Raw genomic sequence first — 26,976 nt, forward strand, 5'->3', positions numbered from 1 at the left:
TCTTATAATAAGCTGTGAGCTGGTGGCTCTCACCTGTAATCCTAGCTACCCAAGAGGCTGTGATCTAAGGGTTGTGGATTGAAGCCAGCCCAGGGAAGGAAAATCCGTGAGACTCTTATCTCCAATTATTTACCCTCAAAAAGCTGGAAGTGGCACTGTGGCTCAAGTGACAGAGTGCTAATCGTGAGCAAAAGAAGCTCAGGGACAGCAGCCAGGCCCTAAGTTCAAGCCCCAGGATTGCTGCGCGCCCGCGCGCACGCGCGCGCGCGCGCACACACACACGCACCCTGTCTTATAATATCCGAAGCAACAGGGATGCTAAGAATATCTTTTGTCCCAGTATTTGGGTTTTGCAGTTCCCGATAAGAAAGCACCAGAAATCCTTTGGGCTTGCTTGGATGGCAAGAGCATCTTATGTCCCAGGGAAGCAATTCTGGGGGGTTCCTTGAGAGCCCCCAAATGGGGGATAGATCAAGCTGTGATAAAAACAACCCGGTGACTGAGTTAATAATCGATCATGCCTATGAAATGAATGTTCCACCAACATCCCTGACCTATAGGATTTTCCAGAGCTCCTAAACACATTGATGTGCTGTGAAGACCACACACCCCAACTCCATGGGGACAGATGTTCCTCACACACGACCATCCCATACCACATCCTGCATTCTTCTTCTCTCACTGTCCTTGAATCCTTTACCATAAATGGGGAGACACGTTTCCTTGAGTCCTGAAAACCATTATAGCAAATTATTGACTCAAAGGGATATGATCCATAAATATATAAATCAGACATTGATTCTGTAGTTGGGTTTTCAGAGAGAGAGAGAGAGAGAGAGAGAGAGAGAGGTAGAGTCTGATGGGTAGCAGTGCTGGGTCCCTTCCACACAAGGATGGAGAGCCAGTGCCGGCTAGGAGAAGCCAGGCTCTGAATGTGACTGGTGTCATGCTTCCAAGGCGTGAGGTAAAGGAACTTTCCCCTCCCAATCTTTGTATGTCAGAATGTAGATTTCCCATAGGTTAGGATGCCATTGACATTCTATTTGGTGCAGTAAGTGGCTCTACTTCTGAATTCTGAAAAGACTAAAGGGTTAATCCTTTCTTGTCTAACTTGTGACAAATGATCAGAGAAAACTCATCTGTCTGTCTGTCTATGCATCGATCTCTCTATCTAACATGTACTGAGTAGTTTTATTACTTTTTTGTTTTGGTGCCAGTACTGGGGCTTGAGCGCAGGGACTCACACTCTTGTTTGGCTGTTTTTGCTCAAGGCTAGTGCTCTACCATTTGAGTCACAGCTCCACTTCCAGCTTTTGCTGGTTAATTGGAGATAAGAGTCTCACTGATTTTCCTATCTGGGCTGGCTTCAAACCTTAATTCTCAGATCTCAACTTCTTGAGTAGCTAGGATTACAGGTGTGAACAACTGGAGCTTGGCTTTATATATTTTTTTTTAAATTGCATGTTCAACCTATGTATTCTATTTGTGGAGTTATTGTATCTTTATTTCATATTTAACTTATTACTTTATTTGACTTTGGTCTCTTTCCTTTCCAGACCATGTAGCAGTCATCCTAAATTTAGGATATTGCTGGCATTTAGAAATGTAATGTTTTCAGAGACTTAATACAGAATATTACATTAGAACAAAGTTTGAATCATTGTCTCTTAAAACCCTAAGAGGGGTTTCTTTATTGGGGAAAATGCAAATATAAGTAAATTAATTTTATCCTTTTTTTTTTTTTTGCCAGTCCTGGGGCTTGAACTCAGGGCCTGGGCACTGTCCCTCAGCTTCTTTTCCTCAAGACTAGCACTCTACACTTGAGCCACAGTGCCACTTCTGGCTTTTTCTGTGTATGTGGTACTGAGGAATCGAACCCAGAACTTCATGCATGCTAGGCAAGCACTCTACCATTCCCAGCCCTACCCATGTTTTTATTCCAGTTAGACAAAGGTTCCCCCCCCCCCCCCAGTGGAGGGAAATTATATATATTTAAAAAAATTTTAATTACTTAAAAATTGTTACTATGAAGATGATGTACAGAGGGGTTACCATTTCATAAGTCAGGTAAGAAGTACATTTCTTTTTGGATAATGTCACCCTTCCCTTCGCTCTCTCCCAGTTTTTCCTTCCCATGCCTGCCTACAAGTTATATAATTCATTTTCAACATAGTGTCTACTGAGGGAGAGAGATTACATATTTACATGACCTAAAATATCTGGCAGATGGGCAACTCCTAGGAACCCCGAAACCCCAAGCATTCACCCATCTTCAAGGTCAAGAGCATCCAGGTCACTCTACTACAGGACCTGGACATTTCAACAGCTCCCCATAATGCCTTGTTACCATTTTGTCCCTACCTGCCAGCATCTTTCTAGTGCTAATTATTTATATAATTGAATAGCTATTTCTTTGGGGGGAATGACCTTGTGTTTCCAGGTTTGCCATGCTATGTGAGACTCCTTTGGCTTCTGTTATTCAAGGTCACTCTTGTCCTTGAGCATACTCATGCACCCTCATTTAATGGCACTGATGCCTTATTTTTTTTTCTTTTGTCTTTTTTTGGGCCAGTTCCGGGGCTTAAACTCAGAGACTGGACACTGTTCCTTAGCTTTTTTTTGCTCAAAACTAGCACTCTTCCACTTGAGCTACAGCTTCAGTTCTGGCTTTTTGGCAGTTAATTGGAGATAAAAGTCTTATGGATTTTCTTGCCTGGGCTGGCTTTGAACCATGATCCTCTGATTTCAGCTTCCTGAATAGTTAGGATTACAGATGTGAGCCACTGATGCCTAGCTAGCCATAGATACCTAGTTTAGCTGTTTAGACTCACAAATATTGGAATTTTTGGGTTCCTGGTAAATTGGGATCTACATACATGTTTTTCAGTTTTTTTTTTTTGTTGTTGTTGGTCATGGGGCTTGAACTCTGGGCTTGGGTGGTGTCTCTGAGCTCCTCAGCTCAAGGTGAGAACTCTACCACTTGAGCCACAGTGCCACTTCTGGTTTTCTGGTGGTTAATTGGAGACCAGATTCTCACCAATGTTCCTGCCTGGGCTGGCTTTGAACTGAGATCCTCAGATCTCAGCCTCCTGGGTAGCTAGGATTATAGGTGTGAGCCACCTGTGCCCAGATATATTCTTCAGTTTTTACAAATAAGCAAGAATTGCCTTAAGTTGAATAACTGACATTTAAATCAGTCTATTGTCATATTCATCTTAACTGGGTAGTATTTGCACATGACAAATTGTGTCTTTGCCAAGGATAAAAAAAATCTCATTTCTAAAACGTGTACATATGAAGTATCTGATTTACTCAGGGAGTTGGAGGGGCACTGGGGGGGGGGGGGGGGAGAGGGGGAAGGAACTGGCAGGTTTGTTTCTTTTTGTGAATGGTCCTTTCCCAGACCCTCCATCTGAATCCAGCCCAGGCAGTGGCCCCCACGCCTGCCAAGAGGCAGATCATTGTGCACCATACCCACTAGCCCACAGCCCACAGGCATGTTCCTCCCCTGACACCTACAAACAGAGCAGTGAGGGGCTTCAGCACACAGAAAAGCATCTTGACCTGCTGCCAGCCAGCTGAGTTCCTGTTGCGGCTTATTTCAGCCTTGAGCTATCTCTCCTGCCCTGCCAGTGGAAAGTGGCAGGTCTGAATCAGCACATCAGGAACCCCTTAAAAGTAGAGGTGGGGGCTGGCCCTCGCTTGAACGAATCCAGGATGTTCTAAAGAAACCATCTGGACATGGACTTTATGAACTTCACCCTAAAACTGGTCCAGGAACACTAGACAATTTGAGAGAGAGAGAGAGAGAGCGAGAGTGAGAGCGAGCAAGCGAGAGAGAGAGAAAGAGAGAGAGAGAGAGAGAGAGAGAGACCTTAAAGACAAAGAGAGACAGAGAGACAGAGACAAAGACACACGAGAGACACAGAGAGAGAGCAAGAGAGAGCATGATTTAAATGGAGCCAGAAAGGATACTTACTGCTGACCAACTGGCCCACGCTCAAAGCTGAAGAAGAGGAGGATGAGGAGGAAGAGGAGGAAGCCTGCCGCACCGGACTTTGAGACATGGCTGCTTGGCTGTGAGCCAGGTGTAGAAGATTTCCTTGGGAGCCTGCTTGACCCACAGCCGTCTGGGAGGGTTGGTGGAGCTACAGGGTGGGGGAAGGGGTGTAAAAAATACACAAGTGAATGAAATGGTCTAGAGGGAGGGGACAATGACAGGAACAGAAATTTCCGCTGGGATTGAAATCATTCTAAGTTCCAAGAATACAGAGCATAACACTCAGGCAGAGTACAGGATTCATGCTACAGGCAGGAATCATATTTTTATTTTTGTCTGTATTGTCATTTGCTTGACAGGCATTTTATAAGTAATTCTAAATATATTATTAATTTCCTACTTGGCTTGCTGGAGCACCCAATTTTCTGCATTTCTCAGTCATAGCGTGTGGCTGGACTCTTTCTGCATGTTCATATAATGACTGCACACCTGATGGGTTTCTTAAACACGGGCATACAAAATGAAACACCATCACCTAGGATGCAAAACTCAGACTTAAAAGCAGGGCTGAGCCCTGTCATTTTAACTCACATGAAACTGGAGTTTTTTTTTAAGAAAGTTCAAGCTTTAGGCAGAGCATATGTGAGGCCTTTTGACTTCTCCCTCCCTCCCTCCCTCCTTCCCTCCCTCCCTCCCTCCCTCCCTCTCTCCCTTCCTTCCTTCCTTCCCTCCTCTTCTGCAGTACTGATGTTTGAACTCAGGGTCTTTTGCTTGTTGGGTGGGTGCTCTACCACTTGAGCCATACCTCCATCCCTTAAGTGAGACCTCTTTGCTCTCCCAGTGCTAAGAATCTGGGTGGATTACTACAGAGTTGGTAAAAATGATTCTCTGAAGCCCTCTAGAAAATTAAGAGAGAAATGGGGGAGGAGTCAAGACAACACCATCCCCTAATATCTGAAGCTCTCAGCCATTTCTTGTTTTACTTTGTGTCAGTCACTAAGGGCATGAAGGTTTCCCCCTACTTGATTCTCTCCTTGGTGGTGGTGGCAGGGATGAGTGCTATTTCCACCCAGTGTTTATAGGAAAGGAAGTAGAGACATGGAGAAGTTAAAAGGATTCACTATGGAGACAGAGCTGCTCTGGACACAGAAAGTCTAGTCTTGGGGCTCAAGCTAATAATTCCAATGCCACAAGGAAGACTTAAGTTAATTACAGAAATTTTTGTGGGTAGGAAGTAAGGTTGTCTTGATGTCTGTATGTTCTTTATTCTTTTCCAGGTTATCTAAGGCTATCACTCTGCCAGTCAAGAAGAGTTTGGATAAATAAGGAGAGAAGGAAGAGGAATGGGGAGGGGGCAGGTGGCAGGTTCACTTTGACCTTCAGGGGAGCACGGTCTCCTTTTTATGTTGCTTATCTAGAAAGAGGGCACCAGAGCCTGTCAGGATCCTGAGAAAGTGGAAGACCAGCCTGTTTTTGGACTAGCTGTACCACTTTTTGGGTACCCAGTGGTTTTAGATCCATCATCACACTCAGTGAGGGACAGCCAGGCTTTTGGATGCAAAAATAAATCAGCTCCTGACTTTTGATGGGCAATACTATCCAAAACAGGCCCAAGTCTTGGTGATCATCTGTTTAATATCTGAGAGTCAGCCTGGGACATTTCAACTTCACATTTACCATTGCTTCCCTGCTGTGCGTATTTGTTTTCCCATTCATCTTTATTGATCTATAATTTATACATAATAAAACATACCCATGTCAAACAGAGTTTCCGGAATGTTGTCAAGTGCATTTACCTGTCATGCCCTCACCACCACAATCAAGACAGAAACTGTTCTTGCCACTCCACAAAAGCCCCTCCCTTCTCCCAGACAACCTCTGCTCTGTTTTCTCTCACTCTGCCTTTACGGGGCACGATTCTAGAAATGGAATCATACAGTAGTGCACCCTTCTCGTATCTTGCTTCTTTTGCTTGGCATACTTTTTTTTTTTTTTTTTTTTTTTTTGAGATTCACTCATTTTACTGCATTTGGCAGTAACTCAGCCCTTTTTTATTGCTTAATACTATTCCAGTATTATACATAAGTACACACATGCACACACTGTATTTATAATCCATTCTCTCTGGGCAGTTTGGGTTTTTCCCATGTTGGGGCTCTTGTAGGAATATGATCAGTATGGTGGTTGTAAACATTTATCAAATGATACAGTGCTAGCCTGAGCACAAAGAACCTCAGCGACTGTGTCCAGGCCCTGAGTTCAAAGCCCCAGGTCTGGCCAAAAAAATTATTTAAAAGTTCTTTTAACCATTAAATGAATAGTTACCTTTAGAGCAGTGTAAGTAAGGCGCTGGAAAAGCACTTAGGGAGCAGTTTCTCCTTCTGTCTCCTGTATGGTAACAGTTAGTAGCAAACTCCTTGACTCACAGGTTTTTTTTTTTTTTTGGGTCGGGTCGTGGGGCCTGAACTCTGGGCCTGGGCGCTGTCCCTCAGCTCTTCAGCTCAAGGCGAGCACTCTACCGCTTGAGCTACAACGCTACTTTCCAGTTTTTTTCTTTTTGCTTATGTGGTGCTGGGGAATCGAACCCAGGGCCTCATGCATGCAAGGCAAGCGCTCTACCACTGAGCCACCTTCACAGCCCATTCGCAGGTTTTCTTACACAGCAGATATGCCTGGCTGCCAAGCATCAGAGCCCAGACTTACATCTTGGGGCCCAAGCCTCCTTCCCGGGATGCCACACAGGTCCTTCTGCCAAGTTGCATGCTGTTACATTTCAAACACCACTGACCCCCTGTTACTGCTCAGCTATTCTTAGTGGAGCGAGATGGTGAACCCAAGATGGCCATAATTGACACAGGAATCCAAATTAACATGCAGCAAACATCTGACTAAGGTAATTAGGCAACCTGCTAGGCACACATAACCAACAATCAAATCTAGTTAATTTTATACCGTAAGGACACCTACTAAAGATTAAATCTATTTTCAATCTACTTCATAAAATGTGATGGATATTTACGATTCGATCTATACCCTTTAACTTACCGAGCTGTCCTTCCAAAGACCATTACTTGGCAAGGCTGTTTACAGTGTTGAGTTCCTGAATCATGAGGCAGTCTTCAGTTTTAGCATTCTATCAATATCCTATTGGCCCTGGGTGTGGTAACTGGATAGCATGATAATCAATTTAAATATTCCTTCCTCAGACACAACTTAGTGGAGGAAAGTCTGTCTGCTCTTAGGTTTCAATCTCACTTAGGAGACACGCAAGCAAGGCCTTACTCATGAAGTTTTACAGAAGAAGTGAGAAAAAAATAAAATAGTTATGGTCAGAACTTGATTTGTGTTTACACAGCCAAAGGGAGAGCAGGGTCTAAGATTTATAAGAATCTAAGAAATATTTTACTTCCAGAGTAAATTATCCATATATATATGTAGATAATGTATATATCTATACACATTACATGTATATGGATAATTTACATGTAATGTATATATTACATGTATATAGATCATTTACTCTGGAAGGGAAATGTTTTATATATATTACAAATATATATATATTTTTTCTTTTAGAATACTAGAGACCTGATTTCTCTCAAGAGTTCAGCTAAGCAGATAAAAACAACTAGAAAAGATTTTTCCTTGTCAAGCGTCAAAGTGACAGCCGTGTGCCAGTGGCTCATGTCTGTAATCATAGCCATTCAGGAGACTGAGATCTGAGGATTGCAGTTCAAAGTCAGACAGGGAAGAAAAGGCCCTGAGACTCATCTCTAATTAATCAGTAAAATGCCAGAAATGCAGGTATGGAGCAAGTGGTAGAGTGACAGAGAAAAAGCTCTTGCAAGTGAACAGGGTCCTGACTTCAAGCCCCAGTACCAACACACACACACACACACACACACACATACACACACACACACACACACACACACACACACACACACACACACACACACACAGAGGAAAAAAAGAAAAGGCCAACTGGAATAGGGAATAGGTCTGGTCTTGCACACATGTGTTGGGGCTCCATATGACACAAGGACCCAGTGGGCACAGCTCAGAGGCCAGCAGCAGCTGAAGCATCAGGGAGGGGCACCAGTTCTTTCTGAACTGGCTGGTATCTTTCTGAAGGATGCAGACCTACGGCTAGCTTGATGGGAAATTATAACAGTGATTTCAAGATTCACCTTCATCAGAATTACCAGGAGGGCTGTTACGGCTGCTTGCCAGGACTCACCTCTGAGTCTTGAGTTGGTCCATGATTTGGTCTAGAAGCAGGGTTCAAGAGCTTGCATTTCTAGCCAGACACTGGTAGATCATGCCTGTAATCTTAACCATTTATGAGGCTGAGATGGGAAGGATTATAATTCAAGGCCATCCCAGAAATATATAGGAGAACCCCTTGTCATGAATCCTTCAGACTAGTATGTGGGAGACTGAGATTAGGAGGACTTCCCCAGCTGGCTTCAAACCACGATCCTCAGGGCACAGCTTCCTGAGTAGCTAGGATTACAGGCATGAGCCACCAGCACCCAGCATCTAGTCCTTTTCTGACTTTCATTTTTTGTTTGTGTGCTGTTCCCCTAAACACTTTAATGTGATGCTGTAAAAACTTGAGGGCTATTCAATCCTAGTGTATTATTTTTCTTCCCAAAATAGTATTTGTATTTCTGATGATAGCTTTGCAAGTTTTTTATAATCTTTCATTATTGGGAAAAATAATCCTCAAAAGTAGTGAACACTCCAGTCATACACTTTATTCAAGCTCTTTTTAGTTAAGGAGAGGCAAATGTAAAACTTAAATTAAGGAGGCAGTTATTGTAATCTTTTAAAAAAAATTAAAATGAATCACTCATGTGATCTTATTGGAGAGCCTTGTAATTTGCTCCCTGAAAGTGGACTTCCTTCTGAGTCTGGGTTAGGGAGTTCTCTGCTCCTGTAATTTACGATGCATTTTACTGTCAGAACTAGGCTCTTGTGAGATCCGGCACTTATCATAAATCACTTGAAAAAATAAATTGAGAAACGTCTCTACTGGATGGTGGAAATCCTTTATCTTTTAGTGGTTGTCCATATTATATTTCTTCAATGTAGTAGGTAATATTAAAAAAAAACATTGAAGACCACTACCCTTATATCTCTGGTTCTGAGCTTTTTACTTTTGAACTTTTGGCATTTTATGATCCTTAGCGTCAGAGATTTTCTGTCTGGGACTCAGCCTTGCACATGTCCTACTGATTTGCCTAATGTGTTACTTAGTGTTGTAAGGCATTTCAGCTATAGCTGATGCCAAGAAATAAAGTCACTTATTTCTCACATTTCCCTGACCAGGTTCACATTTGGTTTTTTTTCTTCCTTCCTTTTCTGGGAGTAGGATAGACCCTTGGTCCCTGCCTTAAACAAGAGGCCTCTGGTGCCTGCTGCAAGTTGGGGGTTGGGCCATTGCTCATGTCACTCTCTTCAGCTGTGCATCATGATTTTGTTTATTTATTATTTATTTTTGTGCCAGTTTTGGGACTTAAAACCATGAACTCAGGTCTTGGGCACTGTCCATGGGCTTTTTCACTCAAGGCTAGCACTTTACCACTTGAGCCACAGCTCCACTGCCGATTTATTTATTTATGTATTTATTTATTTACTTATTGTTAGTCAAAGATAAGAGTTGCATGGACTTTCCTACTTGGGCTGGCTTTGAACCACGACCCTCAGATCTCAGCCTCCTAAGTAGTTAGGAGTACAGGTGTGAGCCACTGGCTCCCGGCTTTCATGTATTCTTTTAGTGCTCATGTGTAGACATGGCATCCATATGCAGGTGAACAGGTAAAGTAGATCCCTCTATTTAGGGTACTGGCTGCACCTGGCATGAGGTGGCCAGGTTTATCCCCACGAATCTGGCTGTTGCTAGATCTTTAATTCTGCGGTGAAGAGTGACTGACGATGGTTAGATCAGAAGAGGATCACTTGTTGGCTCAATAGTAACAAGGCTCCATTCCATGGGGAGGTAGGTATAGTAGGAGCAAATTCAGGAAGGGTACTTGATGGGCACTTGGAAGGGATTGTGTCTGTGACCGGGTTGGACAAGGTGTTGAGCAGTAGTAAGCTTTGTTGGTCAGGCCCTTCTTCTAAATAAAAATGGTAATGTCTCAGCTCTGCAGTGGTAATTTTAGGTAGCAGAAGTAGTCTGTCACCCCCTTACCTACTTTTGAAATTCAAGGTGAGAGTGAGAGCTACTTTATATTAAATGTTAGTGATTTCTAATTAATTCACCACTTTTTAATTTACAATGTGTCTTTGCTGTCAGAAATAGCTTTTTAGCAGATTTTACAGAAAGAGGCAAGATCTCATTTTCTCCCTGGGAATGGTTATGATCATGATTGGAACAGACAGAACTAGGGTTGAAGCCAATGAAAGGTAGAGAATCTTGCTTTATGTTGGGCTCCATTTGGAAGGTACAGGAGTAATCTCATAGACCCTTGTATATAGTAAATGAAAGAAGCCAGCTGAGAGGCAGGGGAAGAAAAGGCCTTAATAGCCAGTCCTCACCGCAAGGGATACAGCTGCGGAGGAAGAGCAGAGCTGGAGACCTTGGTTTATCGAGTAAGAGGTTTAAGATTTTGAGCAAGAAGACAAAGGCCTCAGGTCTCTAGTAAGATGTTTAGATCTGCTTGCTTTTTATTTTCTCTCTTCTCTTCAGTAGGTACTATTCCCTTGCAAACATACTTCTAATTCCGGTCATCCCTTTCTTCATGACTCTTACTGTAGATCCTGAGAACATACCTATGCACATCTTATGACCATGCTTCTCGCTTGCTAGACAGTAAACTCCAGGTAGGAAAGGCTCATGGTATCTGTCTTGTCTACCAATATACCCTAACTTCTTGGCACAGTCTCTGACACACAGTTGGTGGCCAACAAATATTTCTATTAAGCAGACCTTTAAATACTAATTGATTAAAAAACTGATTTTTCAAATACATTTCCCGAGTGCTATCAGGAAAGGATCATTTTCATCGTTAGATCACAAACTGAACTGGCAATGGCCAAGGTCTCCGAAGGACTTTTCTACCCTCTTGTAGATAAGTGATATCCATGTTTTCCTTTTCTCTTTCCTCTGCATTCTATTTCCTTGACCACCGCTATACCTTATCAAGTTTCCCAATGACACATAAAACCATCTAGTAACCTCCCATGGTTCATCTTCCTCATTCCTTTCTGCCATCTTTCTTTGGTTAGGGTACATCTTAGCCTTGTCTACTTCTTCTGGATTCATCCAGTTAACAGATGACTTAAGAACACTTTAAAATGTTTAAAGCAGAGATAACTCACACTTCAAAACGTTACAACAAAGGGAAGAACAGATGTTTCTCCCTTGCTTTCTCCTATTTTGTCTTTATAGCATTTGAATACTTGTCTTACTGTTTTCAAGCTTTTGGCTACCAGAACTCCACTCTCTGGGGTTTGTTATCCTGCCCTGTCTTGTCTACCCTTTCCTTTCCCACACCTTTTAAGAGCTGCATTTTCTGAGAGGACACCTGGGTCTTCCTTTCTTCTCTGGCTCCTAATACTTTCTCTGGATGTCTCATTTATTTTCAGCTCCAAAAAACAATGTGCTCATTGATTCCAGAGCTAGGACTCCTGTCCAGAGGACTGGAAATAACAGTAGGACTGTTATTATTTCCAGGTTTTAGTGAAATAGCAAATTGTGCATGCCTCTAGTGATTTTTGCTTGTGTTTTACTATTGTCTCCTAAATGGTTTGTTTACAATAGGACATTTCATCACGTCAACCTTCACAGTTATCAGCTGTTTTTTTTTTTAAACCAAAAACAACAGAGCATGTCATTCCTTCCATTTTTTACAAATCTCTTATAGATTCCCAGGGTAGCAAGGCAAATCATCTTTGCCACCACCGCCACCATCACCACCATGATCAGTCACCACTAAATGAGCATGTACTGTGTGCCAGGAGCTAGTCTAACCTCCCAATTTCACTTTCTTCAACCCTCACACTCCCTGGTTGAGTGACACACTTTGTGCCGTCATGTTGCAGATCAACATCACACAGATACAATGCCCACTTTTCTGGCTGCATCATAGAACCCATCCATGATTGTTCTCAGCCTGCTCTTGTTCCAGTGGAGATCTCTTACCATCCTTGCCTCTTTCTCATTGCTCTGTCTTTGTTTCTGCAGTTCCCACTACCTGGAATACCATTAGCCCTTCATTCACTGGGCTAACTTACCCATCAGGCAACCTCCATTCCTATGTTATCTTCCTCTGGGAAAATTTACCCTTCCCCTACTCTGTCACAGGACATTCTCTGCTTCATGTGCAGTGAGGGTGTCCTCTACTGAATGAGGAGCTGTTAGGTAAGAATCACCCCTTTTAGCATTGAACAGAAGCCTGCTATATATTTTTTATTTTCTTTTCTATCTTTTTTTTTTTTTTTTTGTTGGTCATGGGGCCTGAACTCTGGGCCTGGGTGCTGTCCCTCAGCTCTTCAGCTCAAGGCTAGCGCTCTACCACTTGAGTCACAGTGCCACTTCCGGCTTTTTTCTTTTTGCTTATGTGGTGCTGAGGAATCGAACCCAGGGCTTCATGCATGCAAGGCAAGTGCTCTACCACTGAGCCACCTTCCCAGTCCCAGAATCCTGCTATAGAGAGTAGGTAAGGAGTCAATGCAGCAGCAGCTTTGTGAGACCAGAAGCCATGGCTGTCCTCAGTATTTGAATAAAAAAAAAAAAAAAGAACTGTTGTTAATGGTTTTTTAGCAAAATTAAGCAGGCAGAACTTGCTTCCTTGCCCCCTGCCCCCAATCCTTGGGATTGAATTGAGGGCCTAGGCACTGTCCCTGAGCTTTTGTGCTCTAAAGCTAGTGCTCTATCACTTGAGCCACAGCTCTACCTCTAGCACTTTTTTGTTCTTCATTGGAGATAAAAATCTCATGGACTTTCCTGCCTTGGCTGACTTTGAATTGTGATTCTTAGATTTCAGCATCCTGAGTAGCTAGTATTACAGGTGTGAGCCACAGGTTCCTGGCTAGAACTTCCTATTTTTTTTTCATTCCCTTTTTTGTCTTTTATAGCTTTCCCCCCCCCAGAGCTGAGGACTGAACTCAGGGCCTTGCGCTCGCCAGGCAGGTGCTCTTTCATTGAGCTAAACCCCCAGCCCTATCATTCTCCCCTTTTTTTTGTAAGCAGTAGCACAAGTAGTCTTGGTTCCCTTTTGAACCCACTTCAAACAAATCTAAAAACTAAGTGCATTCAGTATAGATGAATAAGAACACATTCTACTTAATTTTTAGGTCACCATCTCTGTTTAGAATTTAATACATTTTATTTTAGGTTAGAGGACTATTGAAATGATCATCTGTAGTCACTAAGTAAGAGAAATAGAGCCGTGTGTCTTTTTTTTTTTTTTAAAGACTGACATGTTAGGGTTAGTGAGATGGAAGCTGTTGCAATGGGATTACTTTTCATTGAGACAGGACAGGAGAAGAGAGCTAGGGGTGCTTTGCTGAGTGCGGTGGGTCACGTTACCTGCTGGCCTGGCTTGATGGGGGAGAGTGTGATGCCCTGGGTGTTAATCACAGGCAGGATTTGATTCCCAATGACGGTGGCGATGATCTGGCCCTGGGCATTGGTCAGGAGCTGGGGGGTGATGGGCTGCACTTGAAGGCCCTGAGTGCTGCTGGCCGCTTGACTCGAAGGCCCAGGGTTAGGCATCAGTGGAATGGTCCCAATGATCTGCAAGAGACAGGACTGGAGTTGAGGAGAGGATTGGTTTAGGGTCTACACAATGAGCGCAGGTGGACATCTCAGGGTACTCTGGATGGGTAAGAAACCACCAGAAGCTGATTTGGAATCTATGAATAGATTTAGGGTATGGATAAAAGAAGCAGAAAAAAAATAGAGAAGGGAAAATGGCACATGGACCATAGGAAAGGAAAAGCATTTTACTTAAAAAATAAATTAGAGAGCCAAGCACTCACTGGTAGCTCAGGCCTGTAATCCTAGCTACTGTAGGAGGCTAAGGCCTGGAGGATCCTGGCTAGAAGCCAACCTTGGCAGAAAAGTCAGTGAGATTTTACGTCTAAAATAACCAACAATAGTGTCAGGATGGGTGGGGAGGGTGATAGAAGGGGTGACATTGAACAAGATGCCTTGTACTCATAGATTGACATGTTGGATCAAGGCCTCTTTGTGCAGCAACTTAAAGATAATAACAATAACAAAAACAAATAATGAACAAAAATCAGGGCTGGAGGCATGACTCAAGTGGTAGAACACCAGCCGTAGCAAAAATGCTGAGCAAGCACAAGGCCCTGAATTCAAAGCCCAGTATTGCCAAAAAGTAAAATGAAATAAAATGGGGCAGTTAGGTGTGGTAGCACATCCTGTAATCCAGCGCTCAAAAGACCAAGTTAGGATGTTCTTGAGTTTGAGGCTAGCATTGACTCCATAGTCACACCCTGTCTCAAAAAAAAAAAAAAATCAAAACTGTGCATCAGCAATGCCTAAGATTTATGCTGTCTGTCAGAACCAGAGGCAGGAAGGATTTCTCAGCATGCAAGGCCCCCATCAGCCCGGGAAGCTGCATTGTTTCTCACTGGGACTTCATCTGCCCAGGAGCTCTGCCTCCTACTGCAAGTCTATCCTATTACATCTTTGCCTTCCACCCTCATCCCATCCAGCCACCTTCCAGGTACGCCAGCAGGATAAAGGGTGGTGCTCATGGTGGTTGAGAAACAAATCTCAAAGAAGACAAAGAAACAGGAGTTCATTTTCCCTGCTGTGACATTTCTACAACCCTGGGTCACATTTTTTTTTTTTTGTGAGCCATGTATAGTTTATTTTTTTATTTTTTATTTTTTGTTTCCCTTTCCCATCCCTTCCCATCCTCCCCCGCCCCACCACCCAATCATCCCTCCCCTCTGCCCCCCACACCAAAGTTGTAAAGTTTGTTTTCAACATAACGACTTGTACATCTCATTGTTGCAATGGGTCCACCTGTATCCCTATTTAAACGATTTGTTTTTCTCCTCCCCCTCCACAAATTATACCGACATCAAATAAGTGAAAGCATGGGTTATACTGTGGGGGAGGGACATACAAAGCAACAAAGAAATAATCTTATAAATGTGTTAGAAACAATAGCATGAAAGAAAAAAACATTTGAATACATATCTTAGGGTTTATTTCCCTAACATCAACTTATCTGACTTTTTCTGCTTGACTCAGACATATACTAGATATTGCAAATAAGGGAGACCATGGGACCTATGTTTCTTTGGGCCTGGCTTACTTCACTTAATGTAATTTTTTCCAGGCCTTTCCATGCATTACTATGTTTATTGCAGTATTACTTACTATAGCTAAGATATGGAACCAACCCAGATGCCCCTCAGTAGATGAATGGATCAAGAAAATGTGGTATATATACACAATGGAATTCTATGCCTCCATCAGAAAGAATGACATTGCCCTATTTGTTAGGAAATGGAAAGGCCTGGGTCACATTTGTAAGGGGACCTGAGCTTTCTGAAGGTTTCCAGAGTTCCCCTCACAAATACATGTTTGAAGCTCTTCACACAGAAGTGAGGCCTGCAGCAGAAAACAGAAAGAATGTGCATTTTAAATGGCAGGTTACCAAGACAGGGGACAGGTCAGGCCCTTTGTCTCCAGTAACCTCTGGCTTCAGTGAAGGGATTGTGTGGACAGACTGAAGGAGGGGTTTGATGGATCTGACTACTGCAGAAGGAGGAAGATGTCACAGGAGGAGCATGTGTCCAGTGTCTACAGCACCTGGAGATACAATGACCACTCACATATTGCTAGAGACAGATTTTATCTGCTCCAAACAAAAGAAAACAAGAAACAACCCCAAACTGTGAGCCAAGCACCAGTGGCTCACACCTATAATACTAGCTACTCAGGATCACAGTTCAAAGCCAGCTTGGGCAGGAAAGTCAATGAGACTCCTATCTTTAAATAATCAGCAAAAAGCCAGAAGTGAGCAAATAAAACAGAACACCAAAAAAACCCTCAACAAATTGAGGGACATAACCCAGGCCCTGAGTTCAAGTCCCAGCACTGCGTGTGCACACACACACACTCCACACACCCAAACAGTGGCCTGTTTCCTGGTGCTGTGAGCACTGCCCTCTGCCCCCGTCCCCCAGGGCAGTCAGGAGGCTTTCTGTGCAATGCTGAGGTCCCTGCACTCAGCAGCATGGTTAGGAGGCCATGCCTGGTGGGCTGTCAAAGGTGGCCTCCAGCTGTGGGGTCAGTGACCTGGCCAAGTGGTGGCTGTGACACCGTGATGACTCCGAGGACCTTTGCACAGGCAAGGCTACCTTGCCTCCATTGTTCTCACAGCATCTCTTCAAGGTGGGGATTAGGGAAGTCTCCCAGGACCTCTGTCAGGACTTTGTACACAGCAGGGCTGAAGCTAGGATCTCTCAAATGCTTGCTTTTCTATTGGCCTCTTGCCTCCCACTACCCAGAAGGCATCAGAGGATACCAGCTCTTAGACAACACCCCAAATCCTAGCTGCAATTTCCCATTAGCTGATAAATTGCCCAGGGACTGGGTTTATAAATAACACTGCTTCCCACAGCACTCAACAGACATAGTTTCTTAATAAACATACACATATATGTATTTATAATTATAATATAAATATAATATATTTATAATATATAATTGATATCATATATACCTATGTAATATATAAATATATATTTGATTATATATAATCTATATATCTATGTGTGTGTGTGTGTGTGTATGTGTGTGTGTGTGTATCAGCAAATGGGCTTCAGGCTCAGTTTATCACCAGGACTGTAGGTTAAACCTCAGGAGAAGTGTAAGACTGCATCATGCTGGGGAAAGCTCCCTCCTCACCTGACATCTGATGTCACTTCCTCCACAGCCTTTCCCCTCTCCCCCCCCCCCCCCCCCAAATGGTACTACTGGAAGAGCGATTTGAATATCAAGTATCAAGGGTAGTTGTCAATGGATGCTGATAAAGGTCAGGCCATTATTGTGAGCGTGGGTGGTATTCCCTAAGGAGTCAGCAGGCTTGTAGACTTCCTGCACAAGCCTGCGAGGCCTGCCCTGCAGTATCAGCAATGAGCACATCCCATCTGTGCGAGCAAGGTCAGGAGCATCAATAGATCATAGCGCATCCGTACTTTATACATGAGTGCTCTTGCATTAAACAACCCAAAGGCTGGTTCCTGTGACACCCGCAGGCAACATAAGAGTCCTGGGAAGCAGGCCTCATGTGCTAGGCTGTGGTGGACCATTCTCCTCTCTATATGGCAGCTGACCCACCCACTTTGGCTGCCTTTAGTGTCTTTGGCTTACGCCTTCTCCTTCTCTGTCTGCTTGACCTGAGCTGAAAGCCTATAACACTGAGTGCATTTAGGTGGAGTTGTGGGTGCTATTTTAGGCAGGATGTCAGTGTGTTTGGAGCCAGGGAGAATGTCTCCAAATGAGGCATGGCACGTGACAGGTGCAGAACTCCAGGTGATGAGAAGAGAAGCATCCTGTCTCGGGATGATTGACAGGAATCTGTGCCGTTTCCATGGTAATGAGATGCACTTTCTGAGCGAAAGAAGCAGCAGAAAGGGAAATGCAGATGACTTACCAACCTTTCCCCTAGGTACACTCATGTCCCAACACTGAGCTGCGATATTACTAACACACATGCCTCTTATATGCTCACCATCTCTTCTCAATTTCTGCTAGAAATGAGCATTACTTTTCCAAGGATAGAACAGCTACGGTGACAGAGCCAGCAGAGTCTGGAGTCCTTTAATACACAGTTTGCCTGTGAGGTGAGGGGCAGGGAAAGGAGTAGGTCTAAAGTCAGGAATCCTTGGGTGAAGTTACACATTTCTCCTTTTCAGGGTGTCGGGTCACTGTCTCAGCCAACACTTGTTGGCACACATGGAATATTTTTTCTTAGTCTCCAAGGTATCAATTTAAGCAGGTTGTAACTGGTTCCTGTTTATTGACAAAGATGAACATACAACTGGATTGTTTAAAAACTCTAGGAGGAGCCTGTTATGCCCATGCTGATTGTGATCCTTCTTAGCATTTCCACACACGTACTCCTCCATGAATTTTGATTTCTCAGATGTTGTCATAAGGAGATGAGAGAAGCTGAGGTACCAAGATCTGAGACTCTCCGTATTCACAAATGATTATCCATTTACAAGTGGAAATTACATTTCCAATTAAAGGCCTTTTAAGATTTAAGGAGAGTATCAGCATCTCTGTATATTTATTAAGTCAAAAATATTAAAAGGGGGGCTGGGAAGGTGGCTCAGTGGTAAAACGCTTGCCTTGCATGCATGAGGCCCTGGGTTCAATTCCTCAGCACCACATAAACAAAAAAGAAAAAAAGCCGGAAGTGGCGCTGTGGCTCAAGTGGTAGAGCACCAGCCTTGAGCTGAAGAGCTGAGGGACAGTGCTCAGGCCCAGAGTTCAGGTCCCACGACCGGACCCCCCCCCCCCCCCCCCGCAAAAAAAATTAAAAGGTAGAAAGAAGATAAGACACTTTCAGTATTAAAACTGTCTTTTTGGGAAGTTTGATCACTCAGTTCCTCAAAGCCAAGGATTGACTACTAGCGGAAGTTCTGATGGAAGATTACATTGTTGAGCCATTGACCAAGAAGTACTGTGTTTATGAACACTTTTATTGGATGATAACTCCTTTGATCAGCTTCTTAAAGCTGATTTAAAAAATATAAAAGCAACTAGTTGGGTGCTGGTGGTTCATGCCTGTAACCCCAGCTACTTAGGAGGCTGAGCTCTGAGGATTGTGGTTCAAAGAGTGACTGGGTAGGAAAGTCAGTGAGACTCTTATCTCCAATAAACACCAAAAAAAAAAAAAAAAAAAAAAAAGCTGGAAGAGCTGTGGCTCAAGTGGAAGAGTGCTAGTTTTTAGCAAAAAAGCTAAGGACAGTATCCAAGCCCTGAGTTCAAGACTCTGGATTGGTGCCTATCTGCATGTGTGCACCTGTGCGTGCACATGTGCGCATGGGCAAACACACAGACACACACAGACACAGACACATGAAACTAGGTTATGACTCTTGCTCAAGACATTCTACATTTGAAACAAATTCGCATTCTTTTAAAACATTGAGGATTCTGGCAGAGTAGCTAAATACTACAGACCTTCCTTCTATAAGCAGAGGAGTCAGGATGCATTTGGGATAAGGCAGGGGTCATAGACATCAGTGCAAGATTCCACCAGCTCAAGGGAATAAGTAAGCATTGAGTGATGAAGATCTATTGATGGAAAAAAATAAACAATTTCTATGTCCACACAGGCAGGTGTGCAGGAATATTAGGTCTGAATGCGTTACTTTAGGGGAAGAAAGAAGAGGATGGTTTAAGAGGAAGTGGAGACTATGAGATTGGGTGGGATTAGGTAAATCCTGACAACATTTGCCTATGAGTGTGAGCATGCTGAGCAAACCAGTTTGCAAATAGAGGGTATTGAGATAGGCCAGGCTGGAGAGGCCAGATCCCATTCAGTTGTATGAGGAATCGGTTTTGATGGAGGAGAGCTGAAATGGAGCTATTTTAGGTCTGAATGTGGCAGTGTGGACAGAATGAACTGGAACAGCAAGAGACTATAGACCAGCCCACCATTCTCTGGGATGCTATTACAGACATTCTGGTGTGAAGCCAAATGCCCCAATGAATCCTTGGCATAGGGGAGGCTGATTTGTTCCTTAGCTTCCCCTTTAACTCAGAAATCATGGCCTACTCCATGCCTAGCTTGCAACATTAGACATTTGGTGAGTAAAGTTATTGCCCCATCAATCCCACAGCAAATAGCTTGAGCATCATTTGCAGTGATCTTCTATGTCATTGCCTTGACTCTTTTCCCAGTGATGATTCATCTCTGACGAATGCTTTAGCCATGCTGAGGCCTATACTGGTATTATAATGATAATTTGTGACTGAAAGAGCACTGGATTCTCTGACAGGAGACTTACTTGGTTGTTGTGGTTCATGGCTACCTGTCTCTTTCCTTAGATGAGCTAAGAGCATCAAGAACAAGTCAGGAATAATGGTCATGGTACAAGAGCGTCTTAAAAATAGTCAAATGACTAATGTTCATTAGCCTACTTGTTTACTTATTTATTTTCTGTTGGTTGTGGGCACTGTCCCTGAGCTCTTTTGCTCAAGGCTAGTACTCTATCACTTGAGTCACAGTGCCACTTCCAGTTTTCTGGTGGTTAATTGGAGATAAAAAGAGTCTCATGGACTTACCTGCCCAGGCTAGCTTTCAACCGTGATCCTCAGATCTCAGCCTCCTGAATAGCTATGATTATAGGCGTGAGCCACCAGAGCCTGATTAGCCTGTATATTTATAAGATACCTATTTCAATAAGAACTTGCACAGCTTTTATTCAACTGAGATTATCTTTAATGCAGTGGTAATTATAATTCCTTTTAATTTATTTCGTTTTTATTCTTTTGGTGCTGGTCCTGGGGCTTGACTCAGAGCCTAGGCTCTGTTCCTAAGCTTTTTTTGTTCAAGGCTAGTGCTCTACCACTTGAACCATAGCTCCACTTATAGCTTTTTGGTGGTTAATTGGAGATAAGAGTCTCAGAGACTTTCCTTGCCTTTGAGCTGTGATCCTCAGATCTCAGCCTCCTGAGTACAGGAGCGAGCCACTGGTACCTGGATCATTTAAATCAGCTGAGACAGCTGATGACCACTCCACACCTCTGTATTTCCCTCCTGTGTGACAATGCTTTTCTGCACTTAAGCCTAGCTAGGGTATTCATGAGTCAGGATGGAAGAAGATGAAGGCTCTCTCTGTATTCACTGTTGGCTTGGAGGTGTCATCAGCAGCCATGGGAGGGGAGTGTCAGAAGCACAGGCACAGGGAGAAGTCATTTGATTGGCCACATGTTGTGCCTGTCAATGATATGCCCCTAAACGACTATGAGAGTGTGACTGCTGATGTCTTGTTGGCAAGTCACTTTGTTGCCCATCTCTTTAAGAATAGGAGATGCATTAACGCTGGAAATCCGTGGCTTCCTTGGGCCTGTCAACGCATCAGCTAGGGCAGTTCACTGAATATTTGTGTCACCTGAGCACCTTTTGGTCAAGAGGCTTTTGTTAACACTGGCTTCACATTGTCCCTATTTGAACAGAACTTGCAGCACTTCAGAGCCAAGAAGCTAAACAAGAAGGGGAATACTCTTGAACGAAGCAGCTAGTCCCCTTCTTCCTTCTTTCTGATCTGAATGCAGTTATTCTCTCAGTCCTCCAAGTGATGACTTGTGTCTTCTTCCTATAATACTTTCATTCTAGGCTCTAGAATGATTTTTAGCAGCCCTAACTAGGATATTGCTTCTAGAAAGAGTAAGGAAATCCCACCATTATGACATTTTTCAATATAGTGTCTTCTTGCATTTAGCTATATCCAAGATGAAGAACAGGAGATGTGTGGGTGCTGAGAGGGGCCTTCACAGGAAATCTGGATCCGAGAATGCTAAAGCATGAGGATGAGGATGGAAGCATCCAATTAGAGGAAGACACTAAAGGAAGGACTGGTAGGTTTAGTGTCATGGGTTGGCTCTGGCTTCCAGGAGCGCTGATAGTTCCAAGGCTCAGAAGAAAGAGTGCCGTTGTGGATTAGTTATGTCTGGCCAGGGCAAGAAGTAAGGAATGGCCATATGCCCAAAGGTTGAATCAGTATAGCCCAGAATATATGACAAATGATCTTAAACCAATTTGTAAGCAGTAGATAGCACATTTCTTCAATACCAAATTGTGAGGGAAGATATTTTAAGCTATACTGTGTGTGTGTGTGTGTGCGCACACGCGTGTGTGAGCTGGTTCTGGGGCTTGAATTCAGGGCCTGGGCATTGTTCCTGAGCTCTTTTGCTCAAGTGGAGCTATAGCTCTACTTCCAGCATTTTTGTGATTCACTGGAGATAAGCCTCAGACTTTCCTACCTGGGCTGGCTTCAAACCCCACCGGCTATTCTACAGTTCAGTTTTCATTGAGAAATACACTCATAGACAAAAGCAATGAATTAGAGATCTCAGGATCTTTTTCTTTTTGTCAGTCGTGGGGCTTGAACTCTGGGCCTGGGCTCTGTCCCTGCGCTCTTCAGCTCAAGGTGAGCACTCTACCACTTGAGCCACAGCACCACTTCTGGTTTTCTAGTAGTTAATTGGAGATAAGAGTCTCATGGACTTTCCTTGCCTGGGCTGGCTTTGAACCCTGATCCTCAGCTCTCAGCCTCCTGAGTAGCTAGGATTACAGGCCTGAGCCACCAGTGCCTGGCCAGATCTCAGGATCTTAAAAGGAACCTTTCTGTCATCTTGTGAGAAGAATAATTTCTGTGAAAATGATGTTATAAAAACAGCATTAACTAAGCTGGGTATGGTGGACGCAGCTGCAGTTCCAGTTATGAATGGCTATGGCTTTGGAATTAAGAAGGCATGGGACAGAAAAAGACAGGGAAAGGAATAACAGAGTGTGAGAGAGGAGGGGAGGAGGAGGAAGTAGAATAGGAGGGGGGTAAGGAGGAGGACCCGATGGCTTGGAACTGGCTGCATACCCTCTGATGGCCAAACAAAGAATTTGTGTTTCTCTGGTAATAGAGAACTCCCCTGGGGAACGAGAGCTCTGATAAGTAGATCTGGAGAAAAGGCAGCTCTGAGATGGAAGTGGGGATCTGGAAGAGAACATGCTTCCTGTTGCAATGTGCCATGGCCAAGACCCATCTGGGCCTCAGCAGTCATCCCACCAAGAATGGGCTTGAGCCCCTGCTCTCTGACCAGCAGATGGAGGGGGCCATTACTCTGGCAATTTCCGGGGATTACTTTAGTAATTCTCCTTGAACCTGCTAGAGCAGAGCCATCATTCATGAGCTTGAAGAGGAGGAAATCCACTCAAGAGGGACAGAAAGAAGGACCAGGCTTCTGTTCCTGTGGTAGCAGGCTGTAGGAAGGAGGCCAAGTTGGAAATTTCTGCTGCTGGGAATGGTATTTCAAAGTTTGCAGTGTTGTTACCTTCAGGAAACCAGGGATCTTATTTGGAATTTAAAATGATCAGAGAAGACTCCTCCTCAAGAGTGCCCAGAGACAGCAAGATCCTAAACTTTGTCTGGGGACAGAAGAAGGATGAAGTTCAGTGAGAATGTCCTCAGGTATAACCCTTGCTGCACAGCCTTATGCCTTTAATCCTAGCTACTCAGGAGGTTGGGATCTAGATCTGAGAGCCGTCCTGGTCATAGAAGTCCATGAGACTTTTTATTTCCAATTAACTAGTGAAAAGCCAGAAGTGGAGATTGTATCTCAGGTAGCAGAGTGCCAGCCTTGAATGAAAAAGCCAAAGGAGAGCACAAGGCCCTGAGTTCAAGCCCCAATACCAGCACAAAAGAAAGGGGCAGTCCATCCCCAAAAATGAAGTTAAGAACACTATGACATAAGTCACCACATCAGAGCTTTGTCAACTAAGAATGCTTGAAAAGGTAGAAGAAAGGCAAAAGGGAAGGCAAGAAGATGTGGAAGAAGAGGAAGTGGGAGTTTCACAAACTAGTAGAAGCTGGTTTTTTAAAAACCATGAACAGAAGGTATATTTTCCCTTAAACTATGGACTATTTCTAAGAGGTCATGGCTGCTATTTGTAATACTGATCATTGAAGTTCCAGATTACTTAAAGATGAATATTATTCAAATATTATTGCTGAGGTTCTATAGAGGCTTTTAAAAATCATTAAAAATACAACAGTACAAGTCAGTGCCCATCAAAAGAGACATTAGACACATCTAAGAAGAGATATTCAGAAGAGCTGGGTGGGAGGATTTTCATCTGATTTAATAATTATGTGAGCACGAACATTCTCATGACTACTCACCAATTTGTGAGTTTTGGGTTCCTCTCCTCTTTAACTAAACACCAAATGATCCCAAATTCCCAGGCACACTGATGAACACAGTTTTATTGTTGTTATTAGTAGTTTGATGTTGGGAAAGAAGACATTTATCCTGTCTGTCTTTGTCTTCGAGTTACAAATGAGGGGGCGAGGTGTTGTTATTAGTAGTTTGATGTTGGGAAAGAAGACATTTATCCTGTCTGTCTTTGTCTTCGAGTTACAAATGAGGGGGCAAGGTGAAGGGTCTCAGCAGATATTAATGACCTATGGCATCATGAATGATATTAATTTTGAAGATGTTTTAAAGAGCGATTTGTTTATGGAGTTCAGGCTGGTTCTGGGTCTGCAGGTCATTAGGCACCAACATTGTAGAGGAAACTTCACTTCTCAGAGAACTGACAGGCCTTCCAGGTAAGTCAACTGGATTAATACAATGATCATCCTTATTGGACCTGAATCTTTCTTGAGTCCTTTGGCAAAATGAAGTTAGCAGCCTGGGCCTCATTGTGAGTAGTTGACAATTCCTTCTCTAGAAATGTTGCAATGGAAGCTGGCAGGTTCTACACTTGGGAGTCAGGCATTTATTTGTTTGCTTTTCCTTACGTTTTTATTTTAAGATGCAGCATTAAATTGTTTTTCACATAGATTAGTATTAATTGTGAGGGTGGTTGTTCTTTTATTGGCATTCCCCATTCAAGTGTGAGGAAACATTCATAGACAAAAAGATTTGATCCAGGGTATAATCAGAAGAATAAATTTATACTGATGGTATTAGACTGGATGAGAGCTAAATGAGGAGCCATTATAACTGCCTTTGTGGTCCATTCTTGGACTTAATGGTAGAGAGTAAAAGGATATGTCTGTAGGAAACACAGCTTTTTGAAAACAGCGAAGGTGCCTTCCATCAACACAAGTGATTTTGTTTTAATCTCTCTCTAGTCCCCCTATTCTATCACGTGTCTGCCTATCTCTCTTTTTCCCTCTCTCTCTCGCTCATCTAATCTATCTCTAGCCTCTCTCCATTCTATCTTCTATCTATCTATCCATCTATGTGTTTATCTATGTACCTATCATTTTTTGAGACAGGTACTCACTCTGTAACCCAAACTGGGCCTGGAACTCATTATGTAGCCCAGGCTGGCTTCAAGCACAGAATCTTCCTGCTTCAGCCCCCATGCTGCTGAGATTACAGGTGTGTGCCACCACAACTGAAAATTTAAAAGTTAAAAAATTCTATATGTGTTGGACGCTGGTGATGCATGCTTGAAATCCTAGCTATTCAAAAGGCTGAGATCAGAGGATCATGGTTCGAAGTCAGCTTGGGCAGAAAAGTCTGTGAGACTTTTCTTTTTAATAAATTACAAAAAAGCTGGAAGTGGAGCTGTGATTCAAGTGGTAGAGCACTAACCATGAGCATAAGAAACAACTTTGGTGGGGGGGGAGGATTGGGTAGGGGGCCGGGGGAGGATGGGATGGGAAGGGGAAACAAAGGAGGAGGCTACAATGCTTGATAAGAAATGTACTCATTATCTTGCTCATGTAATTGTAACCCCTCTGTACAGTATTTTCACAATAATAAATAAATAAATAAATAAATTAAAAAAAAGAAACTTAGGGAAAGCACCCAGGCCCTGAGTTTAAGCCCCAGAACTAGCAAAAAAAATTATATGCTTACTATATTGGAAAGCATATTGGTAAATTCTGGATTTTATAGTTTCTGCCTTGTCTATAGTGTTGTTTTACCTCCACCTTTCTGCATACATTTTTACTCATCTTAAAGTTGCGACAATGAGGACAAGAATGCAGATAGGTTTTTTTTTTTGTTGTTGTTGGTCATAGGACCTGAACTCTGGGCCTGGGCACTGTCCCTCAGCTCTTCAGCTCAAGGCTAGCGCTCTACCACTTGAGCCACAGTCACTTCCAGCTTTTTTCTTTTTTCTTATGTGGTGCTGAGGAATCAAACCCAGGTCCTCATGCATGCAAGGCAAGCACTCTACCACTGAGCACCTTCCTAGCCCCTGAATATATAGTTTTATAAAACGTTATCTCTAGATATTGTTGAATCTCAGTTGGGTCAATTTGAAAGAATGGATTTTTTTTCTTTCTTTTTTTTTTAGTCAGTTGTGGGGCTTGAACTCAGGGCCTGGGCACTGTTCCTGAGTTTTTGTGCTCAAGGCTAGTACTTTACCAATTTAAGCCACAGTACCACTTCTAGTTTTCTGGTGGTTACTTGGAGATAAGAGAGAATTTCACAGACTTTCCTGCCCAGGCTGGCTTTGAACCACAGACTTCAGATCTCAGCCTCCTATGTAGCTATAAGCCATGGGTACATGGCGAATGAATCTTTTTATCTCCCCAAACTTTACATGTTGAGACCTATTTTGAATGTGGTGTTATTTGAACCCTTTTAGGGAGGTGGGAAGTGGGAGGTGGGGGCGGTTAGGTCATAAGAACAGCTGAGCCCTCATGAATGAGGTTAGCAAACCTTCCACCACTCTGCAGACACTTCAAGGAAGATGGCTATCTGGAAACCAAGAGGGCCTTTCACCAGATCCAGATTCTGCTGCCATCTTGATTTTGTAGTTTGCAGCCTAGACAATGGCGAGGAATTAGTTCTGTTGTTTGTAAGCTTTTCAGTCTACAGGATTCTGTTACATTACTGAGTGGCTCAAGATAGCCATATGTTGGAACCAACATCGACTGGTTTCAACTCTGACAAGAGGAGAACTATTTAATGATACAAAGTGGAAAATTTGGGTCCTCTTCCAGGAGAAAGCAAATTAGAAAGACTATCAGCAAGGGAAGAGCAGTTGGAGTATCTTAGAAAGAACAAGGTAAAAAAATCTTCAGTCTCTCTAAACTTGGAGCCCCTCAGCAAGCAATGTGAATTTGGGTAATGGAAATGGAAGATAGAAGGATCCTTTTGGAAATAGAATGTATCATCTTGTTCCAGACTTCAAAAATGTTTTGCTTATCATCGACATATAAATTAGAAATTTTTTGTTTAGGGTATCATATGTACTTAAGGACTTTAAAAATATGTA

General features: G+C 43.1%; 1 protein-coding gene across 1 annotated transcript in view; it reads right to left on the reverse strand.

Moving 5' to 3' along the window:
- The window catches only part of Pou6f2 (POU class 6 homeobox 2), a 398,663-nt gene that overhangs the window by 11,139 nt on the left and 360,548 nt on the right, over positions 1 to 26,976 (reverse strand). The window contains 2 exon segments of the mRNA XM_042695117.1: positions 3,980 to 4,148; positions 13,542 to 13,748. Of these exon segments, the coding sequence (XP_042551051.1) occupies positions 3,980 to 4,148; positions 13,542 to 13,748 (376 nt within the window).

This window comes from Dipodomys spectabilis, unplaced genomic scaffold (genome assembly GCF_019054845.1).
Source record: "Dipodomys spectabilis isolate Male_0828 unplaced genomic scaffold, ASM1905484v1 ptg000178l, whole genome shotgun sequence".
NCBI classification, from domain to species: domain Eukaryota; kingdom Metazoa; phylum Chordata; class Mammalia; order Rodentia; family Heteromyidae; genus Dipodomys; species Dipodomys spectabilis.